General features: G+C 37.4%; 1 protein-coding gene across 2 annotated transcripts in view; it reads right to left on the bottom strand.

Annotated features, from left to right (window-relative positions):
- The window catches only part of CAND1 (cullin associated and neddylation dissociated 1), a 45,993-nt gene that overhangs the window by 17,587 nt on the left and 5,594 nt on the right, over nt 1-22,812 (bottom strand). Inside the window, exons 2-4 of one of the 2 annotated variants that reach the window (XM_050750199.1) lie at nt 15,170-15,313; nt 4,276-4,430; nt 1,926-2,049 (exon numbers count right to left, since the gene is read on the bottom strand). In XM_050750199.1, the coding sequence (XP_050606156.1) occupies nt 1,926-2,049; nt 4,276-4,430; nt 15,170-15,313 (423 nt within the window). Of the gene's footprint in view, nt 1-1,925; nt 2,050-4,275; nt 4,431-5,439; nt 5,552-15,169; nt 15,314-22,812 lie in introns of those variants that run through there. The other variant, XM_050750200.1, reaches the window with a different exon arrangement.

Genomic DNA, 22,812 nt, shown 5'->3' with positions numbered 1-22,812 from the left:
AAACAAAACAAGGCTAGGCATGATGGCTCACACCTGTAATCCCAGCACTTTGGGAGGCTGAGAAAGGCAGATTGCTTGAGCCCAGAAATTTGAGACCAGCCTGAGCAACATGGCAAAACCTCATCTCTACAAAAAACACAAAAATTAGCTGCGTATGGTGGTGCATCCCTGTAGTCCCAGCTGCTCAGGAGGCTGAAGTGGGAGGATCACCTGAGCCTGGTAAATTGAGGCTGCAATGAGTCATGATCATGCCAATGCACTCTAGCCTGGGCCAAAACCTGTCTCAAAACCAAACACAAACCACCACCACCAAAACCACACAATAATCTTGTCACTTTGTCCTTCCAAAATCTCTAAATGATTTTTTGTGCCAGGCACGGTGGCTCATGCCTATAATCTCAGCACTTTGGGAGGCCAAGGTGGGTGGATACCTTGAGGTTACGCGTTCAAGACTACCCTGGCCAACATGGTAAAACCCTGTCTCTACTAAAATTACAAAAATTAGCCAGGTGAGGTGGTGGGCATCTGTAATCCCAGCTACTCAGGAAGCTGAGGCAGGAGAATCACTTGAACCCAGGAGGCGGAGGTTGCAGTAAGCTGAGATCAAGGAACTGCACTCCAGCCTGGGTGACAGAGTGAGACTCCATCTCAAAAAAAAAAAAAAAAGGTCTCTAAATGGTTTTCTGTATTCTGACTTTCTGTATTGCTTTTTTAAGGGGGGGGATTCATAACACTAAAAAATTGAGCTTCTCTTGAGTTCTCCCTCTCCCTTATTGGCTTTCCTCTATATATAGTTTCATTGTTCCTGTTGTTCCAACACCCTTCTTCCAAAGCATCGCAAATGTATAGTTCAATGAGTCACTACTACCCAAACCTGTGCCAGGACAATCACTGTTCGTGATTAAATCACACATAGGACAAAAAGTCTGAATTTTCAGTTTATCAAATTAAACATAAATTCCTCATCCACCACGACATGACCCCAATTTATCAGAATGATTTCCTACTGCTTTTCTATTCATTCTATATTCTAGAAAACGAGAATACGCTTCCCCATTCATATACTACTTAAGTATTCTACACCTGGGCACATCTAACTATTGAAGCGCTACCCATTCTTCAAAACCCAATTCAAATGCCACTTTCCATAAAAACAATTTTCTTGAATCCTTCCATTTTAAAACCCCAAACACACTATGCTCCCAGTTAGTCTTTAGTCCCATTCTGTCCTGTAGCCATTTGTGTTCTTATATCCTATCGTAAAATACAAGCTCTTTCAGTGCCAGGATGATAGCTCCTCACTTTATACGCACACATCCACACACCCACATGAAGGCACTTGATTGTTTTTAAGTTGAAATGAATTTGCCACAAAAAACATACACACAAATAATGGTGGCCTATAATGATTATGAGAATCAGAAATTGACAGGTCCTTTAAGGTATTTTCTCCTAGGAGTTGCTTAGGTCTATGTTCTAACATCTGACTTTCAAAGGAAAGTGAAAAAGCAACAAATATATAAAAGCCAAGGTCCTCCCTCCCCTAAAATATGGACTATTAATATGGTTACTGAAGATTACCAGCATTCTTTTAACTGGAAAATCCACAACTACCAGCACATCTCCTTATCTAAATACATCACTGAATGCAAGAATATATAAGTAAAACAAAACATGAACTGTTCTAAAAAATTTAAAATCACAAGTTTTATTAAAGAACTATAAAATGTTTACAATATTATATACTTATACATTAGTGTAATTAGCTTATTTCCCCCTCATTCCCAATCACACAAATTGATAAAAGTCACCATTTAAATATGAATAATTTTTCACTAAGTTTTATTGTATTTACTAGAAAGGGTTTTTAGTAAATCAATGTAGTATCTGTATTACAAGTAACGGAAATAAACAGGCACACTTACCTGCTCAGCATATCAGCCATAATATCCAAGGCTTCTAGCTGAACAGAGACATCTTCCTGTTTTGCTATTGCACTGGTAAGACGTCCAGTAATCTTTTTACATACATTAGCAGCTAATGCAGAGCCTGCATGAATAGGAAGGCAATAATAATTTCAAAGCAAGCATGTTGAATTCCCTCTTATATTCATGGTAGTTACCAAATATTTAACAACTCCACACTTGATCATGAGACACAAGAGATCCAGGGCAGAAAAACACATCTCTCAAAACAGGCTGCTTTTCAATAAAATAACTTAATAGAAATAAACAAGAATTAGACCAAATCTTTAACAACTCCACACTTGATCATGAGACACAGGAGATCTGTGGCAGAAAAAGACACCTTTCAGAACAGGCTGTTTTTCTATAATAACTTATTAGACATAAATGAGAATTAGGGATGACAACTTCATAAGGGGTAAAGGACACAGGGAAAATACAGATGTCAGCGGATTCTTTCTACTGGATACCAATAAATATTATAGATAACTAGTAATAGTAGATAGATAACTATTCTATCTACTGGATAATCTGTATGCATTGGTATGAATGCTAGCTATGGAGCCAGTAGTAGCTGCAGTGCTTGCACCCCTAAAGCAGCAAGGAGAGTTTTCTCTTTTTGAGTCTCTTCTAGTAGACTAGCCTTTTAAACTTCAGTGAATTAAAAAGCATATATTCTGAGCTCCAATGCTTAGAAGCTTCTTAAAAAAAAAAAATCAGCCATAACTTTTAATAAGGTCCTTTCCAACTCAAAGATTCCGTAACTTCATTATAAAGTAGAAACTTCGTTCCAGGACTCATAAATCAGAATTGTTACTACTTAACATGTCATTACTGATGAGAGAAAAAAAAGAACAAGTCACTCTGAAAGAATCTGAATGGTTAAAAAAATTCTTACAAAAACCGGAAATTGGCTCAATGCAAACATATTTCAATGAGAGAAAAACAATTTAAAAATATATACATAGCTAATACAATTATAAATAACATACCTCTGAGTTGTTGAAATGTTTTACTGAAATAAGTAACTATTTAATAAGGGTAAAATAACACTGGTATGATACATTGAAGAAAGCACCCTTTTTGGATTAAAAGATAATGGTTTTGAATCTTTACCCAATTACTCACCCAACTTTGGGTGAATTAACCTAATCTCTCTGAATTTCAGTTCCCCCATCTACAAACTAGAAGGAATAGTAAGACCTCGTATATGATTGATGTTTAGACTAGTTTACATATGCAGCCTTAAGCATGAAAACTAGCACAACGAATGATTTAAGTAAATAAGTGAAAATAACATACCCAGACTACATTATTTATTCTTTTTTATTTTTTTATTTTTATTTTTTGAGATGGAGTTTCGCTCTTGTTCCCCAGGCTGGAGTGCAATGGCACCATCTTGGCTCACCGCGACCTCTGCCTCCTGAGTTAAAGTGATTCTCCTGCCTCAGCCTCCCAAGTAGCTGGGATTATAGGCATGCACCACCACGCCTGGCTAATTTTGTATTTTTAGGAGAGACGGGGTTTCTCCATGTTGGTCAGGCTGGTCTCTAACTCCCAACCTCAGGTGACCCACCTACCTCGGCCTCCCAAAGTGCTGGGATTACAGGCGTGAGCCACCTCGCCCGGCCCCCAGACTACATTATTACCAATCTAAATCTTCCCATGAAATAGGTGATAATCTCACCTTTTGCAGATGAGACAATAACTTTTAGCCTGCTAATTTTAGCAATAGTTTAGTAGTCAAGACCAATTCTAAAATTTATATTACCTACACATTTCTGTCAAAGGTCAAAAGCTAAATTAGTTGACAAATACATTAATCATAGTTTTAAATTTGTTTAATTACCAAGTAGCTGTAAAAGGCTCAGCTTTCATTAAAGCTACCAGTAAACTGAACTATTTCACAGCTACGTCTGAATGGTGTTAAATTTTACATAGCAAATATGACGCAAAGTGAAATTAATACTGGAAATAGATTTTGGTTATCTCTTCCCTCACTGCATAGGTTGGCATAATTCTAGTCTGCAGTCATGGTACACACAGTATAAAATCTTGCTCCAACATATAAAAATCCTTCACCAAAATACATACTACAAACAAGTTCAATCGAAATATTCCTTTACCAGTTAATTTACTTCTAAGAAAAATAAGGCTTCAAGCTTTAATTTTCTTAATTGTCCAAAGGGATTCCTACGAAGATCTGTAAGGACAGCCACCTCCCTCCCTCCTTGGCCAGAAGGGGAAAAAAAGGTGGGGAGAAATACCTCCACATAAAAACAAATAGGAAGAAAAATGTGCTCTTGCTTACCACTGGAAGCTGGAGGAAGTTCTCCAATTACTGTTTTAAGACCAATACTTGAAATGTCTCGAAGTTGTTCTTTATCAGAAAGCATGTTAGTGCAGAGGGTATCTACAATTGTCTCTACTTGGTATTCTTTCACTTTACTCACTAAAGGGCCAAGACTGTAATACAAAGAAGAAATTATTTTAAAAAATCTAGATAAGCACAAAAACAGGAAAATACATAAGTAGAAATGTTAACCTTTCTGCCTAGAACTTTCAAGATAAAGTATATACCATGTCTGTATCATAAATAGTATACAAATAATGACATAAGAAAATTGTGATTGGTTAAGATTTTTGCAGTTGGTTTCCACGTTTTTCTCATTGATTTCCATCCTAGTATCATGAAACCGAAGCTGCTTTCCATATCATACCCCATGTCATACCCCTAAAGCTAATTAGTTGACAAATACAGAGAAAACTTATTTCTAATTTTTTTAAGAGACAGGTTCTCACTGTTGTTCACACTGGCCTTGAACGCCTGGGTTCAAGCAATCCTCCCACTTCAGTCTCCTGAGTAACTAGGACTACAAGGACACACCACCATGGCTGGCACAAAACCTTTTAATAATAAAAAGGTGAGACCGGATGCAGTGGCTCACACCTGTAATCCCAGCACTTTTGGAGGCCAAGGTGGGTGGATCACTTGAGGCCAGGAGTTCGAGACCAGCCTGGCCAACATAGTGAAACCCCATGCCTACTAAAAATACAAAAAAAAAATTAGCTGGGCGTGCTGGTATGTGCCTGTAGTCCCAGCTACTTGGGAAGCTGAGGCACAAGAATTGCTTAAACTCAGGAGGTGGAGGTTACAGTGAGCCGAGATTGCACCACTGCACTCTAGCCTGGGCCAGAGGAGACTCTGTCTCAATCAGTCAATCAATCAATCAATCAATAGGTGAATTAGGAGTCTGCTCCTGACGAGAAGTTTTTCCTACAATGGAAGTTCCATCTAACATAAAGATTTAGCATCCCTCATCTAAAAATTCAAAACTCTTTGAGTGCCATGGTGGAAAATTCCACACCTGACCTCATGTGCTGGTCAGTCAAAGCTTTGTTTCACGCACAGAATTATTTTTTTCCATTCCTATCCTCAATGTACAGAATTACTAAAAATATCATATAAAATTACCTTCGGGCTATGTGTATAAGAGATATATATGAAACATAAATGAATTTCATGTTTAGACTTGGGTTCCATCCCCAAGTTATCTCATTTTGTATATGCAAATATTCCAAAATCTGGAAAAATACAAAATATGGAACACACTCTGGTCACAAGCATTTCAGATAAAGGACACTAAATCTGCATCACTTTGCCAACTTTGACCCTTTCTTCCTATCACCAAACACCACCTCATGAACCAAAAGAATTTCCACTGCCCTTGAATCTTAATTTATAAAACAATGTGCCTTTTATATTCTTGTCTAAATGTTAAAAGCAAAAAGTAACTGCTTGTAAAGATGAAAACAAGTGAATACTACACTACCCTGTGCTCCCAAAGCACCTTGCATATACTTTTCTCATTACTATTATGGATGTTGTTACAAGTTTGCATTATGTTCACCAATTGAACCACTTCTTGAGGATGGAGGAAAGTCCTTCTTTTGTGTTCTTCTCATAGATTTTAGTAGGTAAGTTTGGTACATGAGTATCATTAAGACAGCAGCTCCCAACCATTTTGGCAGCAGGGACCGATTTTGTGGAAGACAATTTCCACGGATTTGCAGAGGAGGCGGTTTCAGGATGAACTGTTCGACCTCAGATCATCAGGCATTAGATTCTCATAAGGAGCCCGCAACCTAGATCCCTTGCATGCACAGTTTACAATAGGGTTCGTGCTCCTATAAGAATTGAATTCCACCGCTGATCTGACAGGAGGCAAAGCTCAGGCAGTAAGGCTGGCTCACCCTCTGCTCTCCTCCTGCTGTGCAGCCCAGTTCCCAACAGGCCAAGGATCTGTATGGGTCCATGGCCCAGGGTTTAAGGATCCCTATATTAAGAAGTCACTGTATTCAAAATTATTGAATAACAAAGACAGTATGACAGTATGGCCCCCTATCTTCAAAAACTTAACCATCTGGTTCATGAACTATGGAACTCACATAACTATTTATGAAATAAAGAAGGCATTCACTACCCTGTCATGATTAAAAACAAATTTAAAAAAAACCTTTTAAATGCAATGTCAGCATTTACAGGGTAAAAGACTGAACATTAACAGTCAGATTTTTAGGTATTAATTATTATTATTATTTTTTTTTTGAGAGACAGTCTTGCTCTGTCGCCAGGCTGGAATGCAGTGGTGTGATGTTGGCACACTGTAACCTCAGCCTCCGAGGTTCAAGCGATTCTCATGCCTCAGCCTCCCAAGTAGCTGGGACTACAGGTGTATACCAACATGCCCCATTAATTTCTGTATTTTCAGTAGAGACGGGGTTTCACCATGTTGACTAGGCTGGTCTTGAACTCCTGACCTCAAGTGATACACCTGCCGTGGCCTCCCAAAGTGCTGGGATTACAGGCATAAGCCACCATGCCAGGCTGGTACTGAGCTTTCATGAGGTAGTTAGAAAAGAAGAGCATTTCAAATAAGGAAACAAGCTCTTGTAAAGACCAGAAACTAAAACAAGTAGAATGTATATTGAAAGAAATTAGGAGTAAAAAGAACTGCTTGATACAAAAGGCAGATGGAAAACACCATAGGAAAAGTAATCGCCTATGATATTATAGAGAACTCTTAAAGTCTGGTCAATGACTTTAAATGTGATAAAATTGAAAGCCAACACATTTTTTGAAGCATAAGTGACATCATGAAAATTTAATTTGATAAATGCTCAGATCAGTGTCTCAAATAGATGCTCAATTGATGACTGCTGACTGCTTGACCAGAGAAGTAGAAGGCAGGGCAATTTGGTGATTTAAACGATAAAAATAAAAAAACTGAAAGGTTAAATACAGCCTAATCCAAAATGAAGGCAGTGCTAACGGAAACATGGCAGATACATGAAGAGACCGAATATGAAACAATAAAAATTGGGAGCGGAGTTAAAAGGAACTCAAAAAATGAATTTAAAGAGTTCTAGCTTTCAGCTGAATAGTGGCGAGTCACGACTGTAATCCCAGTACTTTGGGAGACTGAGGCAAGTGGGCTCCTTGAGCTTGCCCAGCCTGGGCAACAAGGCAAAACCCCGTCTCTACCAAAAATACTAAAATTAGCTGGTTGTGGTGGCATGCACCTGTGGTCCCAGCTACTAGGGAGGCTGAGGTGAGGATCACTGGAACCTAGTAAGTCAAGGCTGCAGTGAGCTGTGATCACAGCACTGCACTCTCACCTGGGTGACAGGGTGAGACCATGCCTTAAAAAAAGACAATGTTATTATTAGTTAGCTGGACATGGTAGTGCATGCCTGTAATCCCAGCTACTCGGGAGGCTGAGGCAGGAGAATCACTTGAAACCAGGAGGCAGAGGTTGTGGTGAGCTGAGATGGCGCCACTGCACTCCAGCATAGGCAACAAGAGCAAAACTCCATCTCAAACAAATAAAATAAAATAAAAATCATAAAAAAATTGAAATGCTGTATTTAAAAACTAACAATAAAAAATAAAGGGCAGTGATTATAAAACTGAATAAAAGAAAAAACAAGACTTAACTACCTGCTATCTACAAAAAACAATTTTAAAAAAACAGATAAAACAAGAAATAAAAAAGATACATATGCACAAAAACCAATCTTGAAACAAATGGGAGTGGCTATATAACTAACATCAGTGAAAATATATTTCAAGGTAAGGTGTATTACCAGAGATAGAGAGAAATGTCTTATACTCATAAAAGGGTCATACATCAAGAAGACATCACTATTATAAATGTGTATGTACCTAGTCATTGACAAAGACTCTGACCAAACTTTACTAAGCCACATCTGAGCACTCTTCTCAACAAGCAGTTCTTGACCCTGGGCCCCTGTCCTTGCCAGGCCTACCCCAATTGTAGTGAGAATATCACCACCCTTGATGTTTGTTTTTATGTAATGTTCCATCTCTGACTATTTCCGCTTTTTGGCTATAAATTTCCACTTTCGTAGTATTTGAAGTTGAGACCAATCTCTCTCTCCTATTGCAATAGTCTTTACACCTATCACAATAGTCCTGATTAAAGTATTTCTTACTGTTTAAACAAATGTCAGAACAATTCTGTCTTTAATATTATACAGTTTTAAAATCATCCTTCTCAACAGTCAACAGATCAACTAAACAAAAAAATCAGAAAGGACAGCCGGGTGTGGTGGCTTATGCCTAAAATACCAGCTCTTTGGGAGGCCGAGGTGGGTAGAGTACTTGAGGTCAGGAGTTGGAGACCAGCCAGGCCAACATGGTGAAACCCTATCTCTACTAAAAATACAAAAATTAGCTGAGTGTGATGGTGTGCGTCTGTAACCCCAGTTACTTGGGAGGCTGAGGCAGTCTGAGAATCGCTTGAACCTGGGCGGTGGAGGTTGCAGTGAGCAAAGATCATACCACTGCACTCCAGCCTGGGTGACAGACTGGAGTCTAAATAATAATAATAATAATAATAATAATAATAATAATCTGAACACTATCAAATACCTTGACCTGACACTTATAAAACACTTTACCCAACAACTGCAGAATATACTTTCAAGCATATATAGAACATTTGCCACGACCTACCATTTGGTACACCACAAAACAAATCTCAATAAATGTTAAAAGAAAGTACCCTGACCACAGTAGAATTAAATTATAAACCTGTAAAAAAAAAACCTCCAAATTATTTGGAAACTGCTTCTAAATAACCAATGGATTAAAAAAAATTACATCAAAAATTAAAAATATTTCAAACTGAATGATAATGAATATACCAAAATTTGTAGGATGTAGCTAAAGACAAACTTAGAGGAAAATATATACCTTTATACATTTAAATTAGAAAGAAAGCCATTAGGAAAGCAATAATCACAGAAGAAATCAATGAAACAGACAACAAACAGACAAAATTAATAAACCTACAAGTCAGGTCTTTAATTAAGATTAGTAAACCTGGTAAGTTCCTGATTTGATTCAATTAATTGATGATTAAAAAAAAAAGGAACACAAATTATCAAAATCAGGATTGAAAGAAAGGGATATTCACTGATGACATGATTGTTTAGGTAGAAAATCCTGAGGACTCAGCAAAAACGACTTTAACAAGTATGAGATACTATGGTTTATGGTTTATGTATTATTGTTAATACATGAATTCTTCTCAAACACTCCTAAAGCTTCAACACAATTTTAATCAAAATTTAAGCAAGCTTACTTTTAAGAACACAAGTTGACAACTCTAAAATTTACATGGAAATATAAAGGACCTAAAAAAACGAAACTACTCTTGAAAAACGAAGAATGAAGCCAGAGAACTTAAACTACCTTTTACTTTACATTTACTATCTACACCCATGTTTCTCAACAGGACAATTTTTGCTCTCCAAGAGACATGTGGCAATGGCTGGAGACATCTGTGATTGTCACAACTGGGAGAAGCGGGAATGCTATCAGCAAATACTGAGTAAAGGCCAGGGATGCTGCTAAACACTCTACAGTACACAGCATACACAGCTTCCAACAACAAAAAAGAATTACCTGGCCCAAAGAGTCAGTAATGCCAAAGTTGATAAACCCTGAGCTAAAATGAATGCAAGTGTTGTACCGGTATAAGTATAGACAAATAAACCAATGGAACAAAACAGCATCTATAAATAGACCCACACTTTTATAGTCAATTGATTTTTTGACAATGATGCCAAAGTAATTCAGTAGGGAAGGAAGGTCTTTTCAATAAATGGTGCTGCATCAACTGGATATCCATTTGGAGAAAAAAAGAAAACGTTAATTCCTACTTCATATCCTTTGCAAAAATAAATTCAAGATAGATCATAGAACTAAAAGTAAAGCTAAAATTAGAAATCTTATTTGGAGAAAACCTTTACAACCTAAGGTAAACAAAGATTTCTTAGGACACAGAAAACAATAACCATAAAAGAAAATTTTAAATTAACTTACAAATTAAATCAAACTGAAATAAATTCAAAACCAAAATTAAAAACTTAAGCTCATCAAATTCAGAGAAGAACTACAACTTGATAATAAAAAGTCCATGCACAAAAAAAACCAAATGGCCAGAAAACACATGAAACAGTGCTTGACATCATTAGTTACCACGGAAATAGAAATTAAAACCACACTTACACACCTACTGAGGTGGCTAAAATTAAAAACTGACACAACCAAATGGCTGGTGAGAATGTGGAGCAACTAGTACTTTCACATAAAGTGGTAGATAGACTTTGAGAAACAATTTGGCGTTTTCATAAAAAGCTAAGTGAACAAGAGCAGTTTCACTCTTGGGTATCAGTAAAAGATAAAGACACACGTCCTAAATGGGACTTGCACACAAACGTTCACTGTATATTTATTCACAGTAGTCAAATCCGTGAAAGAAATCAAATGAATAAACAATCAATGGACTACTAATCATTAATAAAAAGGCATGAACTACTAATATACACAACATGGATGAACTTCTGGTATCATGAGAGCAAAAAGAGCCAGACACAAGAGCACATACTATATAATTCCATTTATATGAAGTTTTGTAACAGGCAAAACTAATTTATGGTAAATAAACTCTGAATAATGGTGACCGTGATTGGATATGTTGTATGATAAAATTATACAATTTTGTCAAATGACTATCCAGTCATTTGAAAAAGGTCCGTCTTTTTCCCAGTGATGTCACCTTCATAACATATTTTACATCCTATTTTACATCACTGGTCTAGTAATGCCCCACTACCTCACTGCTTTGATTATAGAGACATAATATTTATAGGGCTGGCCGGGCGCGGTGGCTCACGCCTGTAATCCCAGCACTTTGGGAGGCCGAGGCGGGCGGATCACAAGGTCAGGAGATCGAGACCACAGTGAAACTCCGGACGCTGAGGCAGGAGAATGGCGTGAACCCGGGAGACAGAGCTTGCAGTGAGCCAAGATCGCGCCACTGCACTCCAGCCTGGGGGACAGAGCGAGACTCCGTCTCAAAAAAAAAAAAAAAAAAAAAAAAAATTTTTATAGGGCTAACCAACACCTCTCTACCTTCAGCAATTGTTCTACCTGTTCAGAGTTTTCTTGACTATCTTCAGAACATGCTCACTCTCAACTCTAATATATTTTAGTCAGTTTGTCTAGTTTCTGGAAAAAAAATTAATGATTTTTATAATTAATTTAGCATAAAAGTAACCTGAAGAGAACCAAAAACTTTATGATGTGAAGTTATCCCATCCAAGGACATGAGATGTCTCTCTGCTTGTTCAAGTACATTTTTGTATCTTAAAGTATTTTAAAATGTTTCTCTCATAAATTTGGAACAACAGAAAACTGTAATCTTACCTTATACCACACAACACTGCAATCCAAGTCACCATTGTAACATTTCTTGTTACATTTATTCCTATTTATTTTGTCTTTCTGTTGCTATAATAAATGGGTATTCATTTCTATTATCTTCTAATTGCCCACATGAAAAGCTAGTTATCAAAAGCTTATATAAAAGCTACTAATTTTATAAATTTTACATCCTACCTCACTGAATTCTTTTTATAAATTCAATTTTTCTTAACTGACTTGTTTTTCCCACATACACTTTTCAATTCTTATGCCTCTAATTTTCTTCCCAACCCTCTGTCTTAAAAGTGGTTAATACCCTCAAAAGAAACGGCAGAGAGATACACATATTTGCCTTGTCCCTGACTTTAGGGTGAATCTATCTGGTATTTTATAACTTTTGGGCTGAAATAACTGTGTGTATGTGTGTGTGTATTGGTAGGGCACTGAATGTGCGTGGGCTGAAGAAAGTGTGTGTGTGTGTGTGTGTGTACATGCATGTGTACACTTTTAATGTTAAAGAAGGACCTATCAATTCCTATGTTGTTACATGTTCTACCTGGAACAGATGATGAATTCTGTCAAGTGGGATAATACATTTTCAACCTGTTCTTCACTCTAATGACAAATCAAGTATGATGCTAGTTTTTGAAAGTTCTTCACCTCTCTAATTATACGAAGTAAACTAAGTGCTTTTTTTTTTTTTTTTGAGATGGAGTCTCGCTTTGTTGCCCAGGCTGGAGTGCGGTGGCGCAATCTCGGCTCACTGCAAGCTCTGCCTCCCGGGTTCACGCTGTTCTCCCGCCTCAGCCTCCCGAGCAGCTGGGACTACAGGCGCCCGCCACCACACCCGGCTAATTTTTGTATTTTTAGTAGAGACGCGGTTTCACCATGTTAGCCAGGATGGTCTCGATCTCCTGACCTCGTGATCCGCCTGCCTCGGCCTCCCAAAGTGCTGGGATTACAGGCGTGAGCCACCGCGCCCAGCCTGTTTTGTTTGAATCAAGAGTCAGTGTTGACTCTTACCAGTGTCTTGACAACTAGCCAGTTTTTTCTCCCTTTGACCTATTAACATTATGAAATAACTATTAATAAAGCATATAATACTGAACTGCCCCTTAAAATCTTAGTCACAGTTTGTTACTAATAATACACTGCTATATTTTATTTTGAACATTTAAATGAAGCTAGTCTATAATTTTCTTTTTTTTTTTTTTTAAGTATTATCATTAGTCAGGATCTGTTATCAGTATATAATTTAAATAAAAGTCTGGAAGGTTTTCATACTTACCCTATGTTCTGAAATAGTACTACAACTCTCTGTACTGGAATTATCTGTTTTTTTGAGGTTTTAAAGACGCTGTGAAATACTTCTGGATCTTTCTTTTGGGTGATGAATTCTTTGTTCAATTTTTCCAAAAATTGAAAGTTTTTGTTCAATTTTTCCAATTTTTTGATATGGCTGCTTAATAATCTATCTATTGGGATTTTCCATCCTCCAAGACCCAGCTCTTAGACTATTTACTAATTATCATTTTATCTTCTACTCTATTTATATCCTAATTCCTTTATTTTCTTGAATATACGTTATTTCTCCCCAACTCCTCTAATTATAAATGTAAAATATCAACAAAAGGTCAAGAAACTCAGGTTCCTAATGAGTAAAGATACATACTCAAGTGACTAAGAACTAAGATACATACTAAAGTGACATACCTCCCAACTCTCAATTTGGGACAAAGACTACTATTTTAAAGACTTATTTTTTTAAAAGGTTGAGAAACATTCAGGATATATTTTGAACAAAGCTTAATTTTGTTTATTAGGCACATGGCAAAAAAATATTAAAAGATAAAGAATTAAAGTGAAATTACTGACTCATCTGTATTATTCTACAACACCCTTTTTTTTTGAGACACAGTCTTGCTCTGTCGCCCATGCTGGCATGCAGTGGCACAATCTTGGCTCCCTGCAACCTCCACCTTCCAGGTTCAAGCGATTCTGCCTCAGCCTCCCAAGTAGCAGGGATTACAGGCGTGCGCCACCATGCCTGGCTAATTTTTGTATTTTAGTAGAGACAGGGTTTCTACATGTTGCCCAGGCTGGTCTCGAACTCCTGACCTCAGGTGATCCACTTGCCTCGGCCTCCCAAAGTGCTGGAATTACAGGTGTGTGCCACCACTACCGTACAACACCATTTTTTGAAAGACCCATTTTATTTTAAGCTTGCAAATGTCCCAAGTTAAAGAAATTTGTATTGCATGTCTGGAAATTTTATGCTAATTAGTTCTCATATTTTTATTTACTCTTACAAGGGATATGTAAAAGTTTAGGCTAAAACAAATTTAAAATCCTTTAAAAAGAAGTAACAGTGGAATAATGCTTTATTTAAATCGATACCAAAAATAATGATGTAAAAAAAGACATAATTCCATAATTTTTATGAGGCTAAAAGTTATACTAATAAATATGTAAATTAAGGATTTCTAAAAGTTGACATTCATAAACTAAATCAGTATGTTAATGGAATTTATTCAGAAATCAAATTATTTACCCTACCAAAAATAAGAAACCAAACTGCCAACATCATGCATAGCAAGAAGCCCCCACTGCATTGTACACACAATCAGAATCTCCGTAATTCTTAGAAAAGACTCTGTAACTATTGTATCATATGTATATTGCATCAACTGATGATGATACAATATACATATTGTATCATCAGTGTTGTTTTAACTATGGTTTAACTGCTGCTATTCTTCATTAAGAATTTTATTATTATTAGTTTTTTGGCTGGGCATGGTGGCTCATGCCTATAATCCCAGCACTTTGGGAGGCCAAGGTGGGAGGATCGCTTGAGTCCAGGAGTTCGAGACCAGCCTGGGCCACACTACAAGAAAATTTTAAAAAATGAGGCAGGAGGATTTTAGCCCAGGAGGTCAAGGCTGCAGTGAGCTGTCATCACACCACTGCACTCTTACCTGGGAGACAGGGTGAGACCCTGCCTTAAAAAAAAAAGAATGTTGTTATTATTAGTTTTTAATTTTCCTTAATCATTTCATTTTCATTTCATCCCCACTGGAATACAGAGATACACAGAAGCAAGTAGGGCTTTAACTCAGCTAAAAATGTAGGCTATAGTCAAACAAATGAGAGAATCATTGTTTTTGGAGTACCCTACATGTACTTCATAACAATTAAAAGAAAATACCATTTAGTAACTTATATGCTGTAAGGAAATATACTATATATACCATATACAAACACTAAACATTAGTCACCTAAGAATTCTAAACACAAACACTAGAAAGAGATAGTACAAGGCTAAGATAATTTACTACTTATCATGGAGTTTTTAAAAACAGGGTTGGGGGAGCAGGAAGAAAGACTCAACCAGTAAAAAACAACTTACCATTTGACAGCTAAATTCTGTACCTCTCCATTTTTATCTTCCAGTAACTTCAAAATCATTTTCACTACTTTCCTTTCACTATCATCATCCAACTTGATGGAATCTTTCTGCAGTTCCGTCATCAAATCATTTGTAGCCATAAACCTATCAAAAAAAAATTTGTTAATTTCAAAATTTTAGAGCATTAATTTAAAAAGATAATGATTTTTCAAATCCAGTGCTATACCATTCACTCAACAGGAACATCTTTTATTATAAAACTCATCCACTTTTTAAAAAAAGTGATCATAAATTTAATCTAAAAGCTACCAAGAAAAAGAGCAATAATGTACTTAAAATTTATTGTATCCAGAGAGAGGGTGAGAGAGTTTTTAAGTACTGATATGCTTTTATATGAGGTACCATTATCCAAAATTATTTTCCCCGGGTCAGTCTTAATCTCAAACTGACTAACAGGACTCTACAGTGAGCACTCTTTCATTCAAATTAACTGCATCACTGCTTTTAGGTAAGAAAAGTTCCTCTTTACTTTTTCTTTACATGGGATTTGAATTCTATCTAGGAAGTCCTTAACCACAAACATTAAGAACACCTTCCAAACATTAAAAACACTTTCAAAACAAGTATGTTGCATTGCGGGGGGTGGTCACATATTACCGGAAATTTTCCAAAATACCCATCACTAGGTATAGGCCTATTTTTTTTTTCATTCTTTTTTTTTTTGGTAGAGGGAGTCTTGCTCTGTCACCCAGGCTGGGGTGCAATGGCAGGATCTCAGCTGACTGCAACCTCTGCCTCCCAGGTTCAAGCTATTTTCCTGCCTCAGCCTCTCAAGTAGCTGAGATTACAGGCGCCTGTCACCAAACCCGGCTAATTTTTGTATTTTTAGTAGAGACAGGGTTTCATCATGTTGCCCAGGCTGGTCTCGAACTTCTGACCGCAGGTAATCCACCTGCCTCAGCCTCCCACAGTGCTGGGATTACAAGCATGAGCCACCGTGCCCAGCCACCAGGCTTATTTTCAAAATAGTGAAGAGGTGATTCTAGAAAGTAGCTCCCCCTGACATCTCCCACCTCCCCTCCCCTTAAGAACCACTGCCCAAGGAAGGAACAGCCTGGCAAAAACCCAAAGTGATTAATCATCTAATCTCGCTTTAAATGAAAGGAGTGAATAGTGGACAAGATAAATAGAGTCTCAGGTAAAATAAGGTATAAACAGAGTCTCAGATTTTCTTCTCCACATGCCTTACCAAACAATTCATTGTTTTAAAAGTGATTTCTCAGAATATGAGATAATCACATTTAAATAAAGCCCTAAGACCTCCTTAAAAGCCAAATGAACTTGTCCCATAATTCTTGGCTCCCCTCCACTTATGGAAGCAATCCAACTAAGATAACTAGTTAGCGTTCTTTTCTTTTATTTGAACCAGATTCAGTTTTAATAAAAATATATTATTTTGTACACTACAGAGAAATGTCAAAATCCATGTTTAAATAAAAAAACAACTGTTGGAGCCGAACTGATAAACAGCTATGGAGACAGTCCGCAACAGGGGTAATAAACTATGTGATAAAAGCTGGCAAAACAACTTAATAATTTAGAAATGCATTACATTAAGGTAATTTTAAGGATAACTCCAATAACTAGTATGTTCGTTTAATGCTGATCTGACAAAGTTTTACACTACATGCAAGTATGTATTATGACAAAAACCACAATTACTTTTGCACCAACCTAATAGTTTAATTCTTACCACGTTCTGTAAAACTGCTTATTTTTAAAAAAGCTTATATTTACACTGGCGCAATATAAGATCAATTAAGCATGTACTTTTAAAAAATGGACACAGCTCTCCTAACTGGAAGCCCCTCACCCATTTTATAATGTGACAAAACAAAATTAAAACGACATGATTTTCATTAATATTCCGGAAAGCGAAAAAACTGCATAACACATTAATGCAGGCACTCCTGCACACAAAGCACTGAAAACACCTTAACCATTTTACTTAAATAAAATCCATTAAATAATCATAATAGTTATTACCTCTAAGAACCACTGCAATGCCAGTTATCTGCTTCCAGAGAAAACAATGATCATCAATTTAAGCACAAAAACATAATTCCAAGTAAAAAGTTGTTTTTTGGTCCGGTATGGTTCTACCGGCACAAATTCATTCTTTACTTATTGTTTATTTATTCACTGTCTATTATGTAAGAAACCCTGGACTAAGAAATAAGAACAGATAAAAGGTGAATACACTTTGGCCCCCCTAACATCAAGAAGCTTATATTGTAATAAAGAAGCCTACTGATTTTCAAAAATCTATGATTAATGGTTAAATACTTTAAAAAGTTAAAATGAGCACTGTCAAAATTAGCAATAGATATTTTTAAAAAGCAGAAAAAGTAGATTATTATAATACCAAGAGTTTTTTTTGTTTGTTTGTTTTTTTGAGATGGAGTCTCACTCTGTCGCCAGGCTTGAGTGCAGTGGCGCGATCTTGGCTCACTGCAACCTCTGCCTCCCGAGCTCAAGTGATTCTCCTGCCTCAGCCTCCCAAGTAGCTGGGACTACAGGTGCCCGCCACCACGCCCAGCTAATTCTTTGTATTTTTAGTAGAGACGGGGTTTCACCATGTTAGCCAGGATATCTCTTGACCTCGTGATCCACCGCCTCGGCCTCCCAAAGTGCTGGGATTACAGGCGTGAGTCACCGCGCCCGGCCACAAAGAGTTACTTTTAAATGGTGACCCTGAAATCACAAAGTTCTGGGAATAATTTATTCCTTCTGTAAATGTGATATTAAAAATTTACATTATTAATCTTATTAAGGAAGTTGACCAGTTTAAAAGCTGTCCATGGCATGTCCATGTCTCTTCAGCATTTACTCTTTTAGGTGTGGTGCTAAGGGCACAAATCTCAATACATTTTATAAAACACTACTCAAGAGCATATGGAAATTATCACACCAAAGAGTTGACTGTTAGGTAGGATCTCAAAGGATGAATGAGGGTTTGTGTGGGAAAAATTGGTTTGGGATTTAAATTACTTTTTTTTTTTTTTTTTTTGGTGGTGGGGAAGGACAGAGCACCTCAGAGTAAAGGCCTAAGGAAACAGTTCAGTATGTGGAGCACAGAAACCTAATAGGAAGATGATGGGAATATAGGCTGAGGTCAAGATGGGAAGGGTGTTATATACTCATACACTATGTAATAAGAAGCTACTACATATCTGGTACTGTTCTAGTTGTTGCTGACAGAAGGGCTAACCAAAGCACACACAATTCTTGCTGTCTTGGAGCTTATATCACAGTCTAGTAAGAGGTATGTTAACTTTTTAAATTGCATATATGAGTAAGCACCTGTAGAACTAAGAACTAAGATAAATGCTATGAAGGAAAGTGTTATCAAGAAAACACTACGGGGCCGGGTGCCAGTGGCTCACGCCTGTAATGCCAGCACTTTGGGATGCCGAGGCAGGCAGATCTCCTGAGGTCAGGAGTTCGAGACCAGCCTGGCCAACATAGTGAAACCCCGTCTCTACTAAAATTACAAAAATTAGCTGGGTGTGGTGGCGCACGCCTGTAATCCCAGCTACCTGGGAGGCTAATGCAGGAGAATCACTTGAACCTGAGAGACAGAGGTTGCAGTGAGCTGAGATTGCACCACCGCACTCTAGCCTGGATGACAGAGTGAGACTCATCTCAAAACAAGAAAACACTATCGTATAAACAAAGTAACATGACCTAGACTGAATTGGGGGTTGTGTCAGGGAAGACTGATCTAAAGAGTGGGGGTTGGGCATAGTGGCTTACACCTGTAATCCCAGCACTTTGGGAGACCTAGGCAGGTGGATCACTTGAGGTCAGGAGTTCGAGACCAGCCTGGGCAACATGGTGAAATCCCATCTCTACCAAAAATACAAAATGAGCCAGGCGTGGTGGTACATGCCTGTAATCCCAGCTATTTGGGAGGCTGAGGCAGGGGCAATGCTTGAACCTGGGAGGCAGTCGCTTGAACCCAGGAGGTGGAGGTTGCAGTGAGTCAAGATCACGCCACGGCACCCCAGCCTGAGCAACAGAGTGACACTCTATCTTAAAAATAAATAAAGAGTGGGCAGAATTATGGTGAAGCAAGGGAAAATTTGTGCCAGGTAAGCAAGGGCCAGAAATTTAAAGAATTTGTAGACCATATCAGGATTTTAGCCTTTATTCTAAGAGCAATGGGAAGCTACTGAAAAACAGCTGGGTTATAGATGGGGAATAAATGCAACGATCAGATTTACATTTCAGAAACAGTACTCCAGCTATACTGTGGACCATACTTTGGAGAGAACCAATCTTCATTTGGCCATACCAATGGAGACTAGTTAGGAAAATGACTAAGTGAGAAATTATGATAGCCTGAGTTAGGGTTATTGCAATCAATGAAGATGGAAAAAAAATGACATACAGTTGATTCTCATTATTCCCAGGTTCCATATTTGCAAATTCACCTACTTATTAACATTTATTTGTAAAGCCAAAATTAATGCTTCCTATTTCACAGTCATTTGCAGATGATGATGATGAGTGTCAAATGGTGAAAAATTTGAGTAATGCAACACATACATTCCCGGCTGTGGTGGGACAAAATAACACTCTGCCTTCTAGCTCTAGCTCTCATGCTGTAAACAAGCATCTTCTTCTTGGCCTATTTCAGCCCATGTTTTTCACATGTTTGTGCTTTTTGTTGGTGCTCTTGTTGTTTAATATGGCCTCCAAGCACAGTGCTAAAATGCTGTCAACCATTCCTAAGTGCAAGAAGGCTATAATGTGCCTTCTGAAAAAAACATATGTGTTAGATAAGCTTCTTTACTGGCTGTGAATTCAATGTTAACGAATCAGCAATATATATTAACACATCTTTAAAAGAAACACTCATAAAACAAGGTTACAAACTCATCAACTGATTAAAATAATGTGACTCAGGACTCATAGGAACTAATTCCATAATTCCCTCAGAAGCAATGGTTCAGTACTTGCTAACTCAGTGTTTGTGATAATGTTACAAAACATATTACAAATACTGAGAATAGTTGGTTTGAATTTTACAAACTAAAATTAATAGTTCTTCAAAACGGATTAGACGTAGGGATGGTAAGGATGAGCTAGGAGGAAAGAAGTAAAACGAAAACCACAAGACTGGGTATTGCAGTCAGCTGATGTATCCTTGTCCAGACTCTTAATGTTACCCTGCAGCCACCATCACATCAGATGAATAAACTGCTCATCTTACAATAGAAGAAAGGATTACCTTTGGTTAAACTGCAAACTACATGGAAAGGATATTCCTCTGATCTTAAACAACAAAATCTCTGCCATAGTGAAGATGTGAAAATAAAAAATTAATGTCCTGCAGCCCAACTCTGTCTGCCCTTGGCCAAAAGTGGGCACTGATAAAGAAAAAAACAGCAGCCTCCACATTCCAGAAACTTATCTGAGACTCATACCTAAACCTCAGTGTTACTACCAACTGATCTGATGCTTAACAGCTAAAGCATATTGTTTCCTTGGATATAAACAATCTCACAGAACATCCATTTTGGACAAGGTCACCGAGCAACACAAAATACCAAACATTCCCCTCTCCAGTTAAATGAGTGACTGGTACTTCTTTACCAATTACAGCTTTCCCCTGCTTAGGTCAGCCCTCCCTATAAAATTTATTAAAAGGCCAAATCATAGAATTGACCTCTCTTTCTGACAACATTCAATCCAAAGCAAAGCTTCACTTCCTTAGACTCTTTCCCAAATTACCCAAATGAATAGGTTCCTTCTAAAATCCTTTGATACCCTGAAGTGTGTGTTCTCCCTGATTATTACAGACAAAAAACCCAACTTGTGTCAGGATGCCCATAAAACAGAATTACAAGAAGGAAAAAGTGGTTAAAAAATATATATATACCAAATAGATGAGCAAAGAAAATATCCGCTAAATGAGTTACATTAGGAGACTAGGGAGACTGTTAGGGATTTTAGGAGAGCAGTCTCTACGAATTCAGATGGGCAACAGCTAAGAAATCTGGGGTTTATCTTGTAGTCAAAGGAAATCAGTGAGGGAGGCAATGATCCGCTGCAGTATATAGAAAGAAAATTCTAACGGCCAGAGGGAACACACTGGGTTAGGAAGAGGCCTGAGACAGCAAGATTAATTTGAGAAATATTCATCAGGAGACCAAAGAAGACAGACAGCAGAAGAATGGTATCAAAGGTTTTCTGCTTGTGACTTTCAGTGGATGGTAATTTAACAGGCCAAAATAAGGATAAAGAAGGCATTAAGATGGGAAAAGAAAAAGATAAATGGTTACATTTCAGACTTCAATGGAATTTCCAGGTTGATATGACCTGCAGGCAGTGCCATCTCATTCCTTTATTCAACAAGTATTTTGAGGGCACCAACATAAGGAACTCTACTCTGCAAACATAATGATGAGTAACACGTAAGTCTGGAACTTACACTAGATCTAGGTATGCGCTAGATGGATAGATACCTTGCACTCACATTAACTCTCACCACAGCCTCTCCCATCATACATAAACACAATTTTACTCTTGTTTCCAACCAGAAATCTAGTTGATATGGTCAATTTTATCACTCAGTACACCAATTACCTTTCAGAGATCCTGCACATACACCACTGCTATATCATTTTTCCTCAGTTATTCCTTAGGGTGCTATGAATTTAATTGGAATAGTTTTTTTTTTTTTTTTTTTTTTTTTTTTTTTTTTTTTTGAGACAGAGTCTCCCTGTCGCCCAGGCTGGAGTACAGTGCTGCAATCTTGGCTCACTGCAACCTCCGCTTCCCGGGTTCAAGCGATTCTGCCTCAGCCTCGTGAGTAACAGGTGTGCACCACCATGCTCGGCAAATTTTTGTATTTTTAGTAGAGACGGGGTTTCACCATGTTGTCCAGGCTGGTCATGAACTCCTGACCTCAGATGATCTGCCTGCCTTGGCCTCCCAAAGTGCTAGAATTACAGGCATGAGCCACCGCACAAGGCCTAAATTGGAATAGTCTTGATATTGTTCATGTAAAGAAATCTAATTTTTACTAATCTTTCTTCCCAGTTTTATCTGTGAGGTACCTTCTTCCTCTTTCTCACTGGTGAGCCCTAACCACTGCTGATAACCAGTTAGTACAGTATATATCAAGATAAAAACATCTAAGTAAAATCAAGAAAGTTACTGCCATCAATCTGCTAAGTATTTTTAAAAGTGCCCAGAAATCACCTTCTTAATCTCTGCATATCTATTTCTTCTAATTAAGCCTGCTTTTCTTCAAGCACAAGTACTTAAGATAATTTCACTGTTTGCTGTTATGTTATTGTAAATGCCCACACCGTACTTTTAGCTATATGATAGGATCTGTAAGGTTCCTTCCAGCTCTGAAAACCTATGATTCCTTAAAAGGTTTGAGATTTTTTTAATAAGCATTTTAAACAGTTTCCAAAAGAAAATATCGTCCAATATCCAAAACACTTAAATAAATAAATCTGGTAATATAAACCTTTATCAAATAGGGAAAAACTTGCATTCTATAGTGTAGTGAATTATTTTAGGAAGATTCTATCAGGTGGTATTTAAACAAACAGTTTAGTTGA

Source organism: Macaca thibetana, chromosome 11 (assembly GCF_024542745.1).
Source record: "Macaca thibetana thibetana isolate TM-01 chromosome 11, ASM2454274v1, whole genome shotgun sequence".
Lineage (NCBI taxonomy): Eukaryota > Metazoa > Chordata > Mammalia > Primates > Cercopithecidae > Macaca > Macaca thibetana.
Note: the sequence above shows the minus strand (reverse complement) of the source record. Positions and strands in the feature narration are given on the sequence as shown.